We start from the raw sequence: 19747 nt of genomic DNA, 5'->3' as shown, positions 1-19747 counted from the left end.
GTTTAGCTGTGATGTGCTATAAGATGCTAGCATATTTTAGCTGTGATGTGTTATAAGATGCTAACATAGTTTAGCTGTGATTTGCAATAAGATGCTAATATAGTTTAGCTGTGACGTGCTATAAGATGCTAGCATAGTTTAGCTGTGATGTGCTATAAGACGCTAACATAGTTTAGCTGTGATTTGCAATAAGATGCTAACATAGTTTAGCTGTGATGTGCCATGAGATTCTGGAATACAGGTAACTGCCAAAATAAAGAAAACACCAACATAAAGTGTCTTAACAGGGCGTTGGGTCACTACGAGCCGCCAGAACAGCTTCAATGCGCCTTGGCATAGATTCTACAAGTGTCCGGAACTCTATTGGAGGGATGCGACACCATTCTTCTACAATAAATTAAATAATTTGGTGTTTTGTTGATGGTGGTGGAAAGCTGTCTCAGGCGTCGCTCCAGAATCTCCCACAAGTGTTCAATTGTGTTGAGATCTGGTGACTGAGACACACACCCTTTAAACCCTCTATGCTCCTTTGAGACCCAAAGTCACAGATCTCTTGTAGTCAAAGTAATGGGAAACTGGGCATTTTTAACACATGTTCTTAAGCATGATGGGATGTTAATTGCTTAATTACCCTGTGTGAAAGCATCTGCTTTCAATATACTTAGTATCCCTCATTTACTCAAGTGTTGTCCTTTATTTTGGCAGTTCCCTGTAGTTTAGCCGTGATGTGTTATAAGATGCTATCAGCATAGATCAGCAGAGTGGGAGAGGGAGCTGACTCGTACAAGACTGTCCATTCAGAAAGGGGAGGCTGTGACCACACAAAGAACACATGGGGTCACACACAGACCCGGTAGTTACTGGACACAGACCAAAGTCTGGCTTCAGCACCACACACACACTCGGACACTATTCCAACAAGTCTTCCTCCAGCTGAGCATAGAGGAAGTCCATTTCACTTACGCAAATACAACTCTCAGAACCACACTCGAATACAACTCTCAGAACCACACTCAAATACAACTCTCAGAACCACACTCGAATACAACTCTCAGAACCACACTCAAATACAACTCTCAGAACCACACTCGAATACAACTCTCAGAACCACACTCAAATACAACTCTCAGAACCACACTCAAATACAACTCTCAGAACCACACTCAAATACAACTCTCAAACACATTCTTGCCCCTCTCACATTTTATACACACGACACACAAACACTTATCTAAAAGATACAAAAACAGGCCTTGTCCACAAATATACAGCGCCAACAAACAGAGCACCCAGTCATACATAGCTACTGCAGTGGTATACTCACCCATGAGCTGACAGTATAGTCCTCTTGAATGTCACCGGTGTATGTGTGTGTGCATGTGTGTGCATCTGTGTATGTGTGTACCAAACTGCATAGTTCCAAGTGAAGACATTGCAAGAGCCCTCCTCACAAAAATACACCAACAGAAGAGAGGAGGAGGGACAGAGAGAAACACTTCCCTCAGCTCCACTGACCAGACCCTCAGCTCCACTGACCAGACCCTCAGCTCCACTGACCAGACCCTCAGCTCCACTGACCAGACCCTCAGCTCCACTGACCAGACCCAAACAGTGAAACAGGGAGAAAAAAGGGGGAGGGGAGTAGAAGATCTCTGGAGGGGCGGGGTTAGAGAACATTCCTGTAGAAAGACCATGATGACATCAGATGGAGGGGTGGAGTCAGCAGCATGAGCTCATACATGCTCGAGGTGGGCTGAGGCCCAGGAAGAGCACAGAGAGAAACACAGTCCAGGCAACAGGGAATGGACCAGGAAGAACACAGAGAGAAACACAGTCCAGGAAACAGGGAATGGACCAGGGAGAACGGGAACAGACCAGAGAAAAAGAGGGGAGAAGGAGAACAAAGGATTCATTTAGTTCAACGCATGAAGAGAGAGAGTGTGTGTGTGTGTGTGTGTGTGTCCCTATGCCGTTGCATCCTGGTCCAACAATCAGAAGCAGAGAGAAAACGTCCTGTATTTTGAGTTTCTTTACATCTCTGTTGCACTTCCCACACACACACATGACTAAACACACACACACACACACATGACTAACACACACACACACACACTGGGCATGAACATCTGGTGAACTAAATCACTTAAGGAGGGAAATGGAATCACTCAAAGTCATGTGCTGAATGTGATTCTCACACACACACACACACACACACACACACACACACACACACACACACACACACACACACACACACACACACACACACACAGAGAGAGAGAGCTGTGTGCAGTTGGCATTGCTTCTGGTAACTGGGTTAAGAGGCTATTGACTGACCCAACTAAGAGCTGTAACACTGAGGCATTCACTACACAGAAACACACACACTGAATGGAAGAGAAGAGTACTGGAGGGGTGTGGATACTGGAGGGGATAGATACTGGAGGGGATAGATACTGGAGGGGTGTGGATACTGGAGGGGATAGATACTGGAGGGGTGTGGATACTGGAGGGGATAGATACTGGAGGGGATAGATACTGGAGGGGATAGATACTGGAGGGGTGTGGATACAGGAGGGGTGTGGATACTGGAGGGGTGTGGATACAGGAGGGGTGTGGATACAGGAGGGGATAGATACTGGAGGGGTGTGGATACAGGAGGGGGTAGATACTGGAGGGGATAGATACTGGAGGGGATAGATACTGGAGGGGTGTGGATACAGGAGGGGTGTGGATACTGGAGGGGTGTGGATACTGGAGGGGTGTGGATACTGGAGGGAAGAGATACTGGAGGGGTGTGGATACAGGAGGGGATAGATACTGGAGGGGTGTGGATACAGGAGGGGGTAGATACTGGAGTGGTGTGGATACAGGAGGGGAGAGATACTGGAGGGGTGTGGATACAGGAGGGGATAGATACTGGAGGGGTGTGGATACAGGAGGGGATAGATACTGGAGGGGGTGGATACAGGAGGGGTGTGGATACTGGAGGGGTGTGGATACAGGAGGGAATAGATACTGGAGGGGTGTGGATACAGGAGGGGATAGATACAGGAGGGGGTGGATACAGGAGGGGCTAGATACTGGAGGGCTGTGGATACAGGAGGGGCTAGATACTGGAGGGGTGTGGATACAGGAGGGTTGTGGATACAGCAGGGGATAGACACAGGAGGGGTTTGGATACAGGAGGGGTATGGATACAGGAGGGGGTAGACACTGGAGGGAGATAGATACAGGAGGGAATAGATACTGGAGGGGTGTGGATGCAGGAGGGAATAGATACTGGAGGGGTGTGGATACAGGAGGGGTGTGGATACTGGAGGGGTGTGGATACTGGAGGGGTGTGGATACTGGAGGGGTGTGGATACTGGAGGGGTGTGGATACAGGAGGGGTGTGGATACAGGAGGGCAATAGATACTGGAGGGAAATAGATACTGGAGGGTTGTGGATACAGGAGGGGATAGATACTGGAGGGATGTGGATACAGGAGGGGATAGAAACAGGAGGGGTGTGGATACAGGAGGGAATAGATACTGGAGGGGTGTGGATACTGGAGGGGTGTGGATACTGGAGGGGTGTGGATACTGGAGGGGTGTGGATACTGGAGGGGTGTGGATACTGGAGGGGGATAGATACTGGAGGGGTGTGGATACTGGAGGGGTGTGGATACAGGAGGGGTGTGGATACTGGAGGGGTGTGGATACTGGAGGGGTGTGGATACTGGAGGGGTGTGGATACTGGAGGGGGATAGATACTGGAGGGGTGTGGATACTGGAGGGGTGTGGATACTGGAGGGGTGTGGATACAGGAGGGTTGTGGATACAGGAGGGGTGTGGATACAGGAGGGCAATAGATACTGGAGGGGTGAGATACTGGAGGGGGGTGGATACAGGAGGGAAATAGATACTGGAGGGGTGTGGATACAGGAGGGGCTAGATACTGGAGGGGTGTGGATACAGGAGGGTTGTGGATACAGCAGGGGATAGACACAGGAGGGGTTTGGATACAGGAGGGGGTAGACACTGGAGGGAGATAGATACAGGAGGGAATAGATACTGGAGGGGTGTGGATGCAGGAGGGAATAGATACTGGAGGGGTGTGGATACAGGAGGGGTGTGGATACTGGAGGGGTGTGGATACTGGAGGGAAATAGATACTGGAGGGGTGTGGATACTGGAGGGGTGTGGATACAGGAGGGGTGTGGATACAGGAGAGGTGTGGATACAGGAGGGCAATAGATACTGGAGGGAAATAGATACTGGAGGGGTGTGGATACAGGAGGGAATTAGATACTGGAGGGGTGTGGATACAGGAGGGGATAGAAACAGGAGGGGTGTGGATACAGGAGGGAATAGATACTGGAGGGGTGTGGATACTGGAGGGGTGTGGATACTGGAGGGGTGTGGATACTGGAGGGGTGTGGATACTGGAGGGGTGTGGATAATGGAGGGGTGTGGATACTGGAGGGGTGTGGATACAGGAGGGCTGTGGATACTGGAGGGGTGTGGATACTGGAGGGGTGTGGATACTGGAGGGGTGTGGATACTGGAGGGGTGTGGATACTGGAGGGGATAGATACTAGAGGGGTGTGGATACTGGAGGGGTATGGATACTGGAGGGGGATAGATACTGGAGGGGTGTGGATACTGGAAGGGTGTGGATACAGGAGGGGTGTGGATACAGGAGGGCTATAGATACTGGAAGGGAGAGATACTGGAGGGGTGTGGATACAGGAGGGTAATAGATACTGGAGGGGTGTGGATACAGGAGGGGTGTGGATACTGGAGGGGATAGATACTGGAGGGGTGTAGATACAGGAGGGGTGTGGATACTGGAGGGGTATGGATACAGGAGGGCTGTGGATACAGGAGGGGATAGACACTGGGGGGGTGTGGATACAGGAGGGGATAGATACTGGAGGGGGATTGATACAGGAGGGGGATATATACTGGAGGAGGATAGATACTGGAGGGGTGTGGATACAGGAGGGGTGTGGATACTGGAGGGGTATGGATACAGGAGGGGATAGATACTGGAGGGGTGTGGATAGATACTGGAGGGGTGTGGATACAGGAGGGGTGTGGATACTGGAGGGGTTAGATACTGGAGGGGTGTGGATACAGGACGGGTGTGGATACAGGAGGGGATAGACACAGGAGGGGTGTGGATACAGGAGGGATTATACACTGGGGGGGTGTGGATACAGGAGTGATAGATACTGGAGGGGGATAGATACAGGAGGGGCTGATACTGGAGGGGTGTGGATACAGGTGGGGTTAGATACTGGAGGGGGGTGGATACAGGAGGGGATAGATACAGGAGGGGGGTGGATACAGGAGGGGCTAGATACTGGAGGGTGGGGAATACAGGAGGGGTGTGGATACAGGAGGGCTGTGGATACTGGAGGGGATAGACACAGGAGGGGTTAGATACTGGAGGGGTGTGGATACAGGAGGAGCTAGATACTGGAGGGGGGTGGATACAGGAGGGGATAGATACAGGAGGGATGTGGATACAGGAGGGTATAGACACAGGAGGGGTGTGGATACAGGAGGGGAATAGATACTGGAGGGGTGTGGATACAGGAGGGGACAGACACAGGAGGGGTGTGGATACAGGAGGGGTGTGGATACAGGAGGGGTGTGGATACAGGAGGGGTGTGGATACAGGAGGGGGTGGATACAGGAGGGGGTGGATACTGGAGGGGTGTGGATACTGGAGGGGATAGATACTGGAGAGGGATAGATACTGGAGGGGATAGATACTGGAGAGGGATAGATACTGGAGGGGTGTGGATACAGGAGGGGATAGATACTGGAGGGGTGTGGATACTGGAGGGGGATAGATACTGGAGAGGGATAGATACTGGAGGGGTGTGGATACAGGAGGGGATAGATACTGGAGGGGTGTGGATACTGGAGGGGATAGATACTGGAGGGGTGTGGATACAGGAGGGGGATAGATACTGGAGAGGGATAGATACTGGAGGGGTGTGGATACTGGAGGAAGAGATACTGGAGGGGGATAGATACTGGAAGGGTATGGGAGTGTATGGGATCGTTCTGGTTGTCATTTAGATGCGGTAGGGTTAAATGAAGGTTAGATTGGAGGTCAGATTAGGGTTATATAAAGGTTGTTCTTACGTTGTTAAGCTCTTCCTGGTTGCCGTAGAGAGGGTGGTATTTGCGGTATTTGCCCTGTCTATATTTGGAGCTGACGAATCGTCGGCGGTCTTCGCTGCAACTGGTCGGACTTAGCGCCTCGCTGGGAGGGACGTTCGCTGCCCAAAATCTGTTCAGACGCTCATTACCTAGCAACAGGAAGACCTGGGGGACAGGTGAGGGACAGGGCAGGGGTATTAGAGAGGGACACAGTAGTTAGCCAAAATACTGTTCTGTTTCAGCTGTCGTGAGCAGCCTAGCTGTTTGGAGAAGAGGTACTGCTCTGTTTCAGCTGTCGTGGGCAGCCTAGCTGTTTGGAGAACGAGGTACTGTTCTGTTTCAGCTGTCGTGGGCAGCCTAGCTGTTTGGAGAACGAGGTACTGTTCTGTTTCAGCTGTCGTGGGCAGCCTAGCTGTTTGGAGAACGAGGTACTGTTCTGTTTCAGCTGTCGTGGGCAGTCTAGCTGTTTGGAGAACGAGGTACTGTTCTGTTTCAGCTGTCGTGGGCAGCCTAGCTATTTGGAGGAGGTACTGCTCTGTTTCAGCTGTTGTGGGCAGTCTAGCTGTTTGGAGGAGGTACTGTTCTGTTTTAGCTGTCGTGGGCAGTCTAGCTGTTGGAGGAGGTACTGTTCTGTTTCAGCTGTCGTGGGCAGTCTAGCTGTTTGGAGAACGAGGTACTGTTCTGTTTCAGCTGTCGTGGGCAGCCTAGCTATTTGGAGGAGGTACTGCTCTGTTTCAGCTGTCGTGGGCAGTCTAGCTGTTTGGAGAACGAGGTACTGTTCTGTTTCAGCTGTCGAGGGCAGCCTAGCTGTTTGGAGAACGAAGTACTGCTCTGTTTCAGCTGTCGTGGGCAGTCTAGCTGTTTGGAGAACGAAGTACTGCTCTGTTTCAGCTGTCGTGGGCAGCCTAGCTGTTTGGAGAACGAAGTACTGCTCTGTTTCAGCTGTCGTGGGCAGCCTAGCTGTTTGGAGAACGAGGTACTGTTCTGTTTCAGCTGTCGTGGGCAGTCTAGCTGTTTGGAGGAGGTACTGTTCTGTTTCAGCTGTCATGGGCAGTCTAGCTGTTTGGAGAAGGAGGTCCTGTCGGTACCCTTCAGTGCCATGCATACAGAGACCTTTGAAATGTTTGGATCCTTTTTTGTTATTTGATTGGTGGATTAAAATAAAGTATTTAGTGTGTGTGTACCTGTATAAGCTCCTCTGTCCACACCCTCCTGTCCATCTTCAGACTGCGCACCTTAGAGATGCTGGGGCCCAAACCGCGGTGCTCTCCTACAACATGCACACAGACACACACACAGAGACACACACAAAATACATAATTCTCGGACTGCTCCACTATAAAGTATTCTGTATAACACAAATAGGTCCAACCAAGGTCAGTGGATCTTAAAGTTCTACAACTGGGTGATAGTAAACACACTCACCTGCACAGCGTTTGCAGACCACCACACACAGGTTGATGGCAGCCCACTCAGGTTTGGCGGCGCCACAGTCGGCACAGCAACCATTGCTTGGTTCCGCCCAGATTTGATTAGCCACCTCGCTATTGGACAGAGCCTCTCCAATCGCTTCCCGCATCGCTTCTACCCACTGGTCCTTATGTTGTTCCGAATCCGCTAGAAAACTACACACACACACACACACACACACAGAGAGAGACAGAATGAGACATCAACACACACACAGACAGACAGTTGTGGCCTCTGAACAGCTTGACGCAGACCCTCGTGGTTTAGTGTTTCCTCTTCTCTTCAGTCACACACATAACCAACCACACACACACACACACACACAGTCAAGCTGACTCCACTCTTTCTAACCTTGCTGTTTTGTATTTCTGAGTGTGTGCGGGTGTAAACCTGAAGATGCGGTAGGGTGTTGTCAGATCAAAGCTGCGGCGGTCAGTGTCTTTCACGTTTCCTACGTTCATATCGATAGACGTGATGCCGATGCCAAGGCGGTAGTCCTGGAAACAGAACACACACATCACACAGCTGACATCACCCACTACAACAAGATCAGAGCTGGGTTCAAATACATATTAAGTATTTGCTATTGAGGCTGCGTTTACACAAGCAGCCCAATTCTGATCTTTTTTTTTTCTCAATAATTGGTCTTTTGACCAATCACATCGGATCTTTTCACATCTGATGGATCAAAACACCAATTAATGGAACAAAAATATCAGAATTGGGCTGCCTGTCTAACTGCGACACGTATTTTATGTGGATTTAAGTATTTTCTAAATAAATGTGGCCAAACCAGATACTTTTATTTTAACTATTTTCAACTATTTTCAAATAAATGGGTCATTCCACCAATTCGGTGACTTTGGAGACTGATTTAATGATTTCTCCATATGGTCTATATTAAAAGGGACTTTATTTAATATAACAGGCTATTAAAATTCAATATTGGTGCACAATTTCTACTTCAAATATCAAGGGGATGCAAAAGGCTGTCCCGACTTCCGCCGAAGTCGGTCCCTCTCCTTGTTCGGGCGGCATTCGGCGGTCGACGTCACCAACCATCTAGCCATCACCGATCCACTTTTCATTTCCCATTGGTTGTCTTCCATCACACCTGGTTCCAATTCCATCAATTACATGTTGTGTATTTAACCCTCTGTTCCCCCCCATGTCCGTAATTGTTTGTTGTCAGTGCTTGTGCACGTTATGTTCTGGTGTGCGTCGGGTTATGTACCCATTTATTTTATTGTTCTGTATCCGGTGGGTTTTGATGATTAAACTGAGCCGTTGGAAACAGTTTTGCTCTCCTGCGTCTGACTTCTCTGCCGCCAGTACGCACCCCTGACAAAGGCACACATTTCGTGGAATGACCCAAATAGCAAAACTATTGTCAAATACATTATTTCAAATACCCCTAGGACCAAACAGCCCTAAGACCAAACACCCCTAGGACCAAACAGCCCTAAGACCAAACAGCCCTAGTGCCCTAAGACCAAACAGCCCTAGTGCCCTAAGACCAAACAGCCCTAAGACCAAACAGCCCTAAGACCAAACAGCCCTAAGACCAAACAGCCCTAGTGCCCTAGGACCAAACAGCCCTAGTGCCCTAGGACCAAACAGCCCTAGTGCCCTAGGACCAAACAGCCCTAAGACCGAACAGCCCTAGTGCCCTAGGACCAAACAGCCCTAGTGCCCTAGGACCAAACAGCCCTAGTGCCCTAGGACCAAACAGCCCTAGTGCCCTAGGACCAAACAGCCCTAGTGCCCTAGGACCAAACAGCCCTAAGACCAAACAGCCCTAAGACCAAACAGCCCTAAGACCAAACAGCCCTAGTGCCCTAGGACCAAACAGCCCTAGGACCAAACAGCCCTAAGACCAAACAGCCCTAAGACCAAACAGCCCTAAGACCAAACAGCCCTAGTGTCCTAAGACCAAACAGCCCTAGTGCCCTAGGACCAAACACCCCTAAGACCAAACAGCCCTAGGACCAAACAGCCCTAGGAGCAAACAGCCCTAAGACCAAACAGCCCTAAGACCAAACAGCCCTAAGACCAAACACCCCTAGGACCCAACAGCCCTAAGACCCAACAGCCCTAGTGCCCTAGGACCAAACAGCCCTAAGACCAAACAGCCCTAAGACCAAAGAGCCCTAGTGCCCTAGGACCAAACAGCCCTAAGACCAAACAGCCCTAAGACCAAAGAGCCCTAGTGCCCTAGGACCAAACAGCCCTAAGACCAAACAGCCCTAGGACCAAACAGCCCTAGTGCCCTAAGACCAAACAGCCCTAAGACCAAACAGCCCTAGGACCAAACAGCCCTAGTGCCCTAAGACCAAACAGCCCTAAGACCAAACAGCCCTAGGACCAAACAGCCCTAAGACCAAACAGCCCTAGGACCAAACAGCCCTAAGACCAAACAGCCCTAGGACCAAACAGCCCTAGGACCAAACAGCCCTAGGACCAAACAGCCCTAGTGCCCTAAGACCAAACAGCCCTAGTGCCCTAAGACCAAACAGCCCTAAGACCAAACAGCCCTAGGACCAAACAGCCCTAGGACCAAACAGCCCTAGGACCAAACAGCCCTAGTGCCCTAAGACCAAACAGCCCTAAGACCAAACAGCCCTAAGACCAAACAGCCCTAAGACCAAACAGCCCTAAGACCAAACAGCCCTAGTGCCCTAGGACCAAACAGCCCTAGGACCAAACAGCCCTAAGACCAAACAGCCCTAAGACCAAACAGCCCTAGTGCCCTAAGACCAAACAGCCCTAGGACCAAACAGCCCTAGGACCAAACAGCCCTAGTGCCCTAAGACCAAACAGCCCTAGTGCCCTAAGACCAAACAGCCCTAGGACCAAACAGCCCTAGGACCAAGCAGCCCTAGGACCAAACAGCCCTTGGACCAAACAGCCCTAGTGCCCTAAGACCAAACAGCCCTAAGACCAAACAGCCCTAAGACCAAACAGCCCTAGTGCCCTAGGACCAAACAGCCCTAAGACCAAACAGCCCTTGGACCAAACAGCCCTAGGACCAAACAGCCCTAGTGCCCTAAGACCAAACAGCCCTTGGACCAAACAGCCCTTGGACCAAACAGCCCTCGGACCAAACAGCCCTTGGACCAAACAGCCCTTGGACCAAACAGCCCTTGGACCAAACAGCCCTTGGACCAAACAGCCCTAAGACCAAACAGCCCTAGGACCAAACAGCCCTAGGACCAAACAGCCCTAAGACCAAACAGCCCTAGTGCCCTAGGACCAAACACCCCTAGGACCAAACAGCCCTAGGACCCACCCCGTACCCCCACAGCCTCACCTCCATGTTCTTGTAGAGGAAGACCTTGTCTCCGGAGACGACCGTGTAGAGTTTGGAGCGCAGGCCCCTCAGCTCCAGGTAGCCCTGCTGTTCAGGGGTCAGTGAGGAGGGTGGGACCGATGACGTAATCTCCCTGCTGCCCTCCTGGCGTCCCCTAGTGAAGTTCTGCAGAACTGACACCCACTCATTCCTCTCAACTACACACACACACACATACAGAGGAAGAGTGATTTAGCACGCAGCAGTGTGATATGAACAGCTTGATGCTGATGTCTGCATTATGGGCAGATGAGTTGCTGTTTCTAGAGTTCTCATTGTCATTGTTGCGGGGTTGATTCGGGCCGGGTGGGTTTCGGGCTTGCCGTGTTGTGTTAAGAATAAAATCAACTGTGAGTGTCTGTGCAGCTTTTAGCCTACTAAGGCTCTCTCTCAGCAGCAGCAGCTGCAGACACTAGCGGTGCCAGGATTCAAAAATTGGCTGGGCCAGAGACATTTGTTGCCATGATGAAAGTATTTTTCTGATGACGGAAATGTTTCAAATTGCGATAAGAATAGGTTGGAGTGGCCTCTCGAGTTGCGCGGTCTAAGGCACTGCATCGCAGTGCTTAAGGCATCACTACTGACCTGGGTTCGATCCCGGGCTGTGTCGCAGCCGGCCGTGACCGGGAGACCAATGAGGCGGCGCACAATTGGCCCAGTGTCGTCCGGGTTAGAGGAGGGTTTGGCAGGCCGGGATGTCCTTGTCCCATCACGCTCTAGCAACTCCTGTGGCGGGCCGGGCGCATGCAAACTGACACGGTCACCAGCTGGACGGTGTTTCCTCCGACACATTGGTGCGGTTGGCTTTCGGGTTAAATGAGCAGTGTGTCAAGAAGCAGTGCGGCTTGGCAGGGGCGTGTTTCAGAGGACGCATGGCTCTCAACCTTCACCTCTCCTGAGTCCGTTCGGGAGTTGCAGCGATGGGACAAGACTATAACTACCAATTTAACCTGCGTTAAAAACACAGGGCTTTTAAACAGATTATTCAAATGGTTGTTTGACAAAAAATCTAGTTTATTTCTAGTTTATTTATTCAAGGTTCCCTTTGTTATTTCATTTCAAAATAAAACGCTTGATTGTATTTAAAATGCATGAATGACTCATATTCTGTGTAATTAGCCTACGTGAATCACTGATTGATTGATTATATCTAAGTTAGGTTAAGACAGATAAAACAGGATGCGCTGTCACAGCTCCATGGTGGATATATTATATAAGTACTACATGATCCAAGAGAAAAATACACACTTTCTATTTAGGCTACGTTATAGCATGCTAAATGTTTCTGATCGGTGATAGATGAACACTTGATTTAGGCTACATTATAGCATGCTAAATGTTTCTGATCGGTGATAGATGAACACTTGATTTAGGCTACATTATAGCATACTAAATGTTTCTGATCGGTGATAGATGAACACTTGATTTAGGCTACATTATAGCATGCTAAATGTTTCTGATCGGTGATAGATGAACACTTGATTTAGGCTACATTATAGCATGCTAAATGTTCATGTTCAGTGATAGATGAACACTTGATTTAGGCTACGTTATAGCATGCTAAATGTTTCTGATCGGTGATAGATGAACACTTGATTTAGGCTACATTATAGCATGCTAAATGTTTCTGATCGGTGATAGATGAACACTTGATTTAGGCTACATTATAGCATGCTAAATGTTTCTGATCGGTGATAGATGAACACTTGATTTAGGCTACATTATAGCATGCTAAATGTTCATGTTCAGTGATAGATGAACACTTGATTTAGGCTACATTATAGCATGCTAAATGTTCATGTTCAGTGATAGATGAACACTTGATTTAGGCTACATTATAGCATGCTAAATGTTTCTGATCGGTGATAGATGAACACTTGATTTAGGCTACATTATAGCATGCTAAATGTTTCTGATCGGTGATAGATGAACACTTGATTTAGGCTACGTTATAGCATGCTAAATGTTTATGTTCAGTGATATATGAGCTATACCCACCACTTATTTGCCCAGCCAGAGATCAATTAACCAAATATACAGACGGAGATTCAGTGAAACAAAATCCCATTGATTGATGATCAGACACAGTCACAGGCTGCTACGCAAGTGAAGAGCATGATCCACTTGTTAACTTCTTTGGGATAGGGGGCATTATTTTCACGGCCAGATAAAAAACGTACCTGATTTAATCTGGTTACTACTCCTGCCGAGAAACTAGAATATGCATATAATTATTGGCGCCGTGCGATGCCATTGGCTGTTGGCTAGGGGTTCCGCAGGCGGAACGTCTGTCCTCAACAGGTTAAGCTACTGTACATAGCATGCTAGCAAAGTGTTCTGATCAGCTAATATATGAGCTAACTACAATAACTAGGATCATTAGCCCTCACCTCAACTTAGCTAACATTTCCCCAACCTACATGTTGTCAAATATCCGATTCAGTGAAAACAAAGAAAATTGGACCTTGATTGATTTATGAAGACGAGTCCCCCACGCTTGTCTCAATCAAAAACCGTGCTGAACTTATCATCTAGTTGACCATTGCTTTAATTATTATAAGGGTTGATATGATTTTTGGGAGTTTCAGTAAGCAACAATTTGATACATTCCAATATTTTCGTAATTGATCATAACTAAAGTGAGTTGTCCTCTCTCTGCGCTTTCCTAAGACCAGGGCTGCCACCCGCCTCTGCCCACATTGTTCTCAACACCAGTTATACTGTTTTCTCAAAATCAGGTTTGGGCTAATGACATTTCTGTGCTAATCGGATCGGGCTGTAATTTTCAGGCCAGGTGAGAACCCTAGCTGTTTCTACAAACACCACAGGGTTCTATAAAGACAGACGCAGTTACACTAGCACACAAGAAGAGAAGAGTGAGGGACCAAGTCCCTGTGTATTAAACCATGGCTCAAAACATGTTGCTGTGTTTACTTGGGGTCAAGGTTTCTGGGCTGACAACCAGAGAAGAACAACAAAGGATGTACACACACACACACACACACTCACAGTCGCTCTCGGCTCTGAAGAGAAAGGTCCGGTTGGTTGTGACCACCTCAAACTTCTGCTCCCCCACGTTGGTCACCCCCGTAATGGCAGCCGTTGGTATGATCCTCTTAGAGTACACCTCCTGCAACACAACACAACATGACTCTTACGACCGGTCACACACACACACACACACACACACACACACACACACACACACACACACACACACACACGACTCATACGACTGCTGTCACACAACACAGACAATCAATAGAGAAACCACATCTCTGTGAAATACTAATGACCTAGGTAATGTATAGACTAACAGGACAGTGTAGATGGCCAACTGAACTCATAGTTACTGCACCTTGTCGTTGTCAAAGTATCTCAGGTAGTCAACATCCAGCTTCACCCATCTCCTCTGGTAGTACAGAGACCTGCACACACATACATACAGTTAGGGAGGTTGTATACTGGATGTGTGTGTGTGTGTGTGTGTGTGTGTGTGAGACGTACCCCTGCGGGGGGTTCTTATCCAGCCAGCCCATCTTTAGAACAGGGCAGGGTTCAGGGGAGGGGCCATCTCTAGGGGGCGGGGCTAGGACCCTGCCTGTGACCGGCAGGTAGACACTCTCCTGGAGCGTACTCAGACCATAGTCCTGCCACGAGCTCTCACTTGGGGGGGGGGGGGGGGGGGGGGGGGGGGAGAGAGAGAGAGGGAGAGAGGGAGAGAGGGAGAGAGGAGAGAGAGAGAGAGTGAAAGTGAGAGAGAGATAATGAAAGAAAGAACATTTAAAAAAGACAGGAGAATGAGAGAAAGAGAGAGTGTTATTTCCCCTCGCTACAGGAACAATGATGTCACCAGAGGTCAGGGGTCAGGGGAGACTAACCGGTTGCTGATTGGCTCGTTGTCATCGTCCAATAGTTCATCGTCGCTGCAGAGAGAGCTGTACCGCCCCTTCCCCCACCCTGGCACGGGCAGGAACACATCCTATTGGACAACACAGCCGTCACTGACACACAGCAACACAATAACATTACAGGAGTCTAGACACATACTCAGAGTACACACACACACACACACACACACACACTTTCTTACCCTGTCTGCCATGTTCACAGACTGGGACTTGGGGTAAACTTGGTCTGGATCCTCAGAGTCATCTGAACTGTCACCAAAATCTGACCCTGAGAGAGAGAGAGAGATTTAAAAAACAGGTAACTTCTGAGCTACAGCCACAGGCCCTAATACAGTACAGTAGAGGACAGGTTTAATACAGTAGAGGACAGGTTTAATACAGTACAGTAGAGGACAGGTTTAATACAGTACAGTAGAGGACAGGTTTAATACAGTAGAGGACAGGTTTAATACAGTAGAGGACAGGTTTAATACAGTACAGTAGAGGACAGGTTTAATACAGTAGAGGACAGGTTTAATACAGTACAGTAGAGGACAGGTTTAATACAGTACAGTAGAGGACAGGTTTAATACAGTACAGTAGAGGACAGGTTTAATACAGTACAGTAGAGGACAGGTTTAATACAGTAGAGGACAGGTTTAATACAGTACAGTAGAGGACAGGTTTAATACAGTAGAGGACAGGTTTAATACAGTAGAGGACAGGTTTAATACAGTACAGTAGAGGACAGGTTTAATACAGTAGAGGACAGGTTTAATACCGTAGAGGACAGGTTTAATACCGTAGAGGACAGGTTTAATACAGTAGAGGACAGGTTTAATACAGTAGAGGACAGGTTTAATACAGTAGAGGACAGGTTTAATACCGTAGAGGACAGGTCTAATACAGTAGAGGACAGGTTTAATACAGTAGAGGACAGCTTTAATACAGTACAGTAGAGGACAGCTTTAATACAGTACAGGACAGGTTTAATACAGTAGAGGACAGGTTTAATACAGTAGAGGACAGGTTTAATACAGTAGAGGACAGGTTTAATACAGTAGAGGACAGGTTTAATACAGTAGAGGACAGGTTTAATACCGTAGAGGACAGGTTTAATACAGTAAAGGACAGGTTTAATACAGTACAGTAGAGGACAGGTTTAATACAGTAGAGGACAGGTTTAATACAGTAGAGGACAGGTTTAATACAGTAGAGGACAGGTTTAATACAGTAGAGGACAGGTTTAATACCGTAGAGGACAGGTTTAATACAGTAGAGGACAGGTTTAATACAGTAGAGGACAGGTTTAATACAGTACAGTAGAGGACAGGTTTAATACAGTAGAGGACAGGTTTAATACAGTACAGTAGAGGACAGGTTTAATACAGTACAGTAGAGGACAGGTTTAATACAGTAGAGGACAGGTTTAATACAGTACAGTAGAGGACAGGTTTAATACAGTACAGTAGAGGACAGGTTTAATACAGTACAGTAGAGGACAGGTTTAATACAGTAGAGGACAGGTTTAATACAGTAGAGGACAAGTTTAATACAGTACAGTAGAGGATAGGTTTAATACAGTAGAGGACAGGTTTAATACAGTACAGTAGAGGACAGGTTTAATACAGTAGAGGACAGGTTTAATACAGTAGCGGACAGGTTTAATACAGTACAATAGAGGACAGGTTTAATACAGTAGAGGACCTGTTGTATTCAGCATTTCACGGTAAGGTTCACGGTTCTTTCACACACCCTTGACTGCAGTTCTCAATGTCCACAGCCTTTAAATGTTATTTTAGTTTTCTGTCTTATTGGATCATGTTGTCAGGCATGGTTTTTTTTCTGACAGATGTTATTTCTACGTAAAATATTCTGTAACAAGTGATGTGTTTGTGCTCAATGGTGGATCTATTCATAATTATTGAAGAGATGTATTCGGTGCATGTGACAAATACAATTAGACTTGATTTGATTTTGTGCCATCGGGTGTTCTTTTATCTGTTTTTTTAAACTGGTTTTAAATGCTAGCTTGAGTTACCTGGGTTACCAGAGAGTTCCATGTAGTCAAGGCTCTATTTAATACTGTGTGTTTTCCAGCCTCTGTTCTGGCCCTGGGGACTGAGACCTCTGGTTGCATGTCTTGTGTTGTACTCACTGCGTGTTAACTGCTTGAACAGACAGTTCGGTACCTTCAACACATCAATACCTTGCACAAAGACCAATAGTGATGCAGTCAATCTCTCCTCAACTTTGAGCCAGGAGAGACTGACTGACAATTTCCCTCCGTGTACATCTAAGTGTTGCTTTGTTCTGGACCAACGACAACTTACCCACGTCCTTCTATGCCGTACATGACCTCACAGCTGGGCAGTGGTCCAGTTGTGACCAAACTAGGGCCTGTAGCACCTGTCTGGTCGATTAAGGTGGCAAGAAGGCCGGGAAACGCCCTATCAAGGACAGACCTCTTTCCATTTTAGCAACCATTGAGTCTATATGGTTTGACCACGAAAGCTTGCTATCTAGGGTTACACCAAGAAATTTAGTCTCCTCAACTTGCTCAATAGCCACATTATTAACTAATATATCTAAAGGAGGTTTAGCGTTGAGCGAGTGACTTGTCACAAAATATTAGGTTTTTAGTTTGAGATATTCAACACAAGCCTATTGTTAGTTACCTATTCTAGAACTGACTGGAGCTCTATGTTAAACCTATTGTTAGTTACCATTCTAGAACTGACTGGAGCTCTATGTTAAACCTATTGTTAGTTACCCATTCTAGAACTGACTGGAGCTCTATGTTAAACCTATTGTTAGTTACCCATTCTAGAACTGACTGGAGCTCTATGTTAAAGCTATTGTTAGTTACCCATTCTAGAACTGACTGGAGCTCTATGTTAAAGCTATTGTTAGTTACCCATTCTAGAACTGACTGGAGCTCTATGTTAAACCTGTTGCTAGTTACCCATTCTAGAACTGACTGGAGCTCTATGTTAAAGCTATTGTTAGTTATCCATTCTAGAACTGACTGGAGCTCTATGTTAAACCTGTTGCTAGTTACCCATTCTAGAACTGACTGGAGCTCTATGTTAAATCTATTGTTAGTTACCCATTCTAGAACTGACTGGAGCTCTATGTTAAAGCTATTGTTAGTTATCCATTCTAGAACTGACTGGAGCTCTATGTTAAACCTGTTGTTAGTTACCCATTCTAGAACTGACTGGAGCTCTATGTTAAATCTATTGTTAGTTACCCATTCTAGAACTGACTGGAGCTCTATGTTAAACCTATTGTTAGTTACCCATTCTAGAACTGACTGGAGCTCTATGTTAAACCTGTTGTTAGTTACCCATTCTAGAACTGACTGGAGCTCTATGTTAAACCTGTTGTTAGTTACCCATTCTAGAACTGACTGGAGCTCTATGTTAAACCTATTGCTAGCTACCCATTCTAGAACTGACTGGAGCTCTGTTAAACCTGTTGTTAGTTACCCATTCTAGAACTGACTGGAGCTCTATGTTAAACCTATTGTTAGTTACCCATTCTAGAACTGACTGGAGCTCTATGTTAAACCTATTGTTAGTTACCCATTCTAGAACTGACTGGAGCTCTATGTTAAACCTATTGTTAGTTACCCATTCTAGAACTGACTGGAGCTCTATGTTAAACCTATTGTTAGTTACCCATTCTAGAACTGACTGGAGCTCTATGTTAAACCTGTTGTTAGTTACCCATTCTAGAACTGACTGGAGCTCTATGTTAAACCTGTTGCTAGGTACCATTCTAGAACTGACTGGAGCTCTATGTTAAACCTATTGTTAGTTACCATTCTAGAACTGACTGGAGCTCTATGTTAAACCTATTGTTAGTTACCCATTCTAGAACTGACTGGAGCTCTATGTTAAACCTATTGTTAGTTACCCATTCTAGAACTGACTGGAGCTCTATGTTAAAGCTATTGTTAGTTACCCATTCTAGAACTGACTGGAGCTCTATGTTAACCATGTTGCTAGTTACCCATTCTAGAACTGACTGGAGCTCTATGTTAAATCTATTGTTAGTTACCATTCTAGAACTGACTGGAGCTCTATGTTACCCCTATTGTTAGTTACCCATTCTAGAACTGACTGGAGCTCTATGTTAAATCTATTGTTAGTTACCTATTCTAGAACTGACTGGAGCTCTATGTTAAAGCTATTGTTAGTTACCCATTCTAGAACTGACTGGAGCTCTATGTTAACCCTATTGTTAGTTACCCATTCTAGAACTGACTGGAGCTCTATGTTAAACCTGTTGCTAGTTACCATTCTAGAACTGACTGGAGCTCTATGTTAAACCTATTGTTAGTTACCATTCTAGAACTGACTGGAGCTCTATGTTAAACCTATTGTTAGTTACCCATTCTAGAACTGACTGGAGCTCTATGTTAAACCTGTTGTTAATTACCCATTCTAGAACTGACTGGAGCTCTATGTTAAACCTATTGTTAATTACCCATTCTAGAACTGACTGGAGCTCTATGTTAAACCTATTGTTAATTACCCATTCTAGAACTGACTGGAGCTCTATGTTAAACCTATTGTTAGTTACCCATTCTAGAACTGACTGGAGCTCTATGTTAACCCTGTTGCTAGTTACCTATTCTAGAACTATGTTAAGGTTGTCATTTATTTATTTGACTGGTGCAGCTGATGTGTATACTGTTGAGTCATCAGCGTGCATAGACACACAGGCTTTATTCAAGGTCAGTGGAAGGTCATTTGTAAAAACACAAAACAATAATGGCCCTAGCCGGTTGCCCTGCCGGTACACCGTACTCAACTGAATTTGCATAAGAGAGGCTTCCATTAACAAAACCCTCTGTGTTCTATTAAAA

At 46.9% G+C, this 19747-nt stretch overlaps 1 protein-coding gene across 3 annotated transcripts in view; it reads right to left on the bottom strand.

The window, feature by feature from the left end:
* The window catches only part of LOC115206601 (arf-GAP with Rho-GAP domain, ANK repeat and PH domain-containing protein 1), a gene marked incomplete at its 3' end in the record, with an annotated part of 50384 nt that overhangs the window by 8134 nt on the left and 22503 nt on the right, over positions 1-19747 (bottom strand). For all 3 annotated transcript variants that reach the window (XM_029773745.1, XM_029773746.1, XM_029773747.1), the window contains 10 exon segments: positions 6145-6327; positions 7347-7432; positions 7588-7787; positions 8023-8129; positions 10943-11139; positions 13991-14111; positions 14340-14409; positions 14489-14647; positions 14863-14963; positions 15075-15160. In XM_029773745.1, coding sequence (XP_029629605.1) covers positions 6145-6327; positions 7347-7432; positions 7588-7787; positions 8023-8129; positions 10943-11139; positions 13991-14111; positions 14340-14409; positions 14489-14647; positions 14863-14963; positions 15075-15160 — 1310 coding nt within the window.

The sequence above is a fragment of the Salmo trutta genome, chromosome 13 (assembly GCF_901001165.1).
Source record: "Salmo trutta chromosome 13, fSalTru1.1, whole genome shotgun sequence".
Taxonomy (NCBI): domain Eukaryota; kingdom Metazoa; phylum Chordata; class Actinopteri; order Salmoniformes; family Salmonidae; genus Salmo; species Salmo trutta.
The sequence above is the reverse complement of the archived record's forward strand: the minus strand, read 5'-3'. Positions and strand labels throughout refer to the sequence as shown.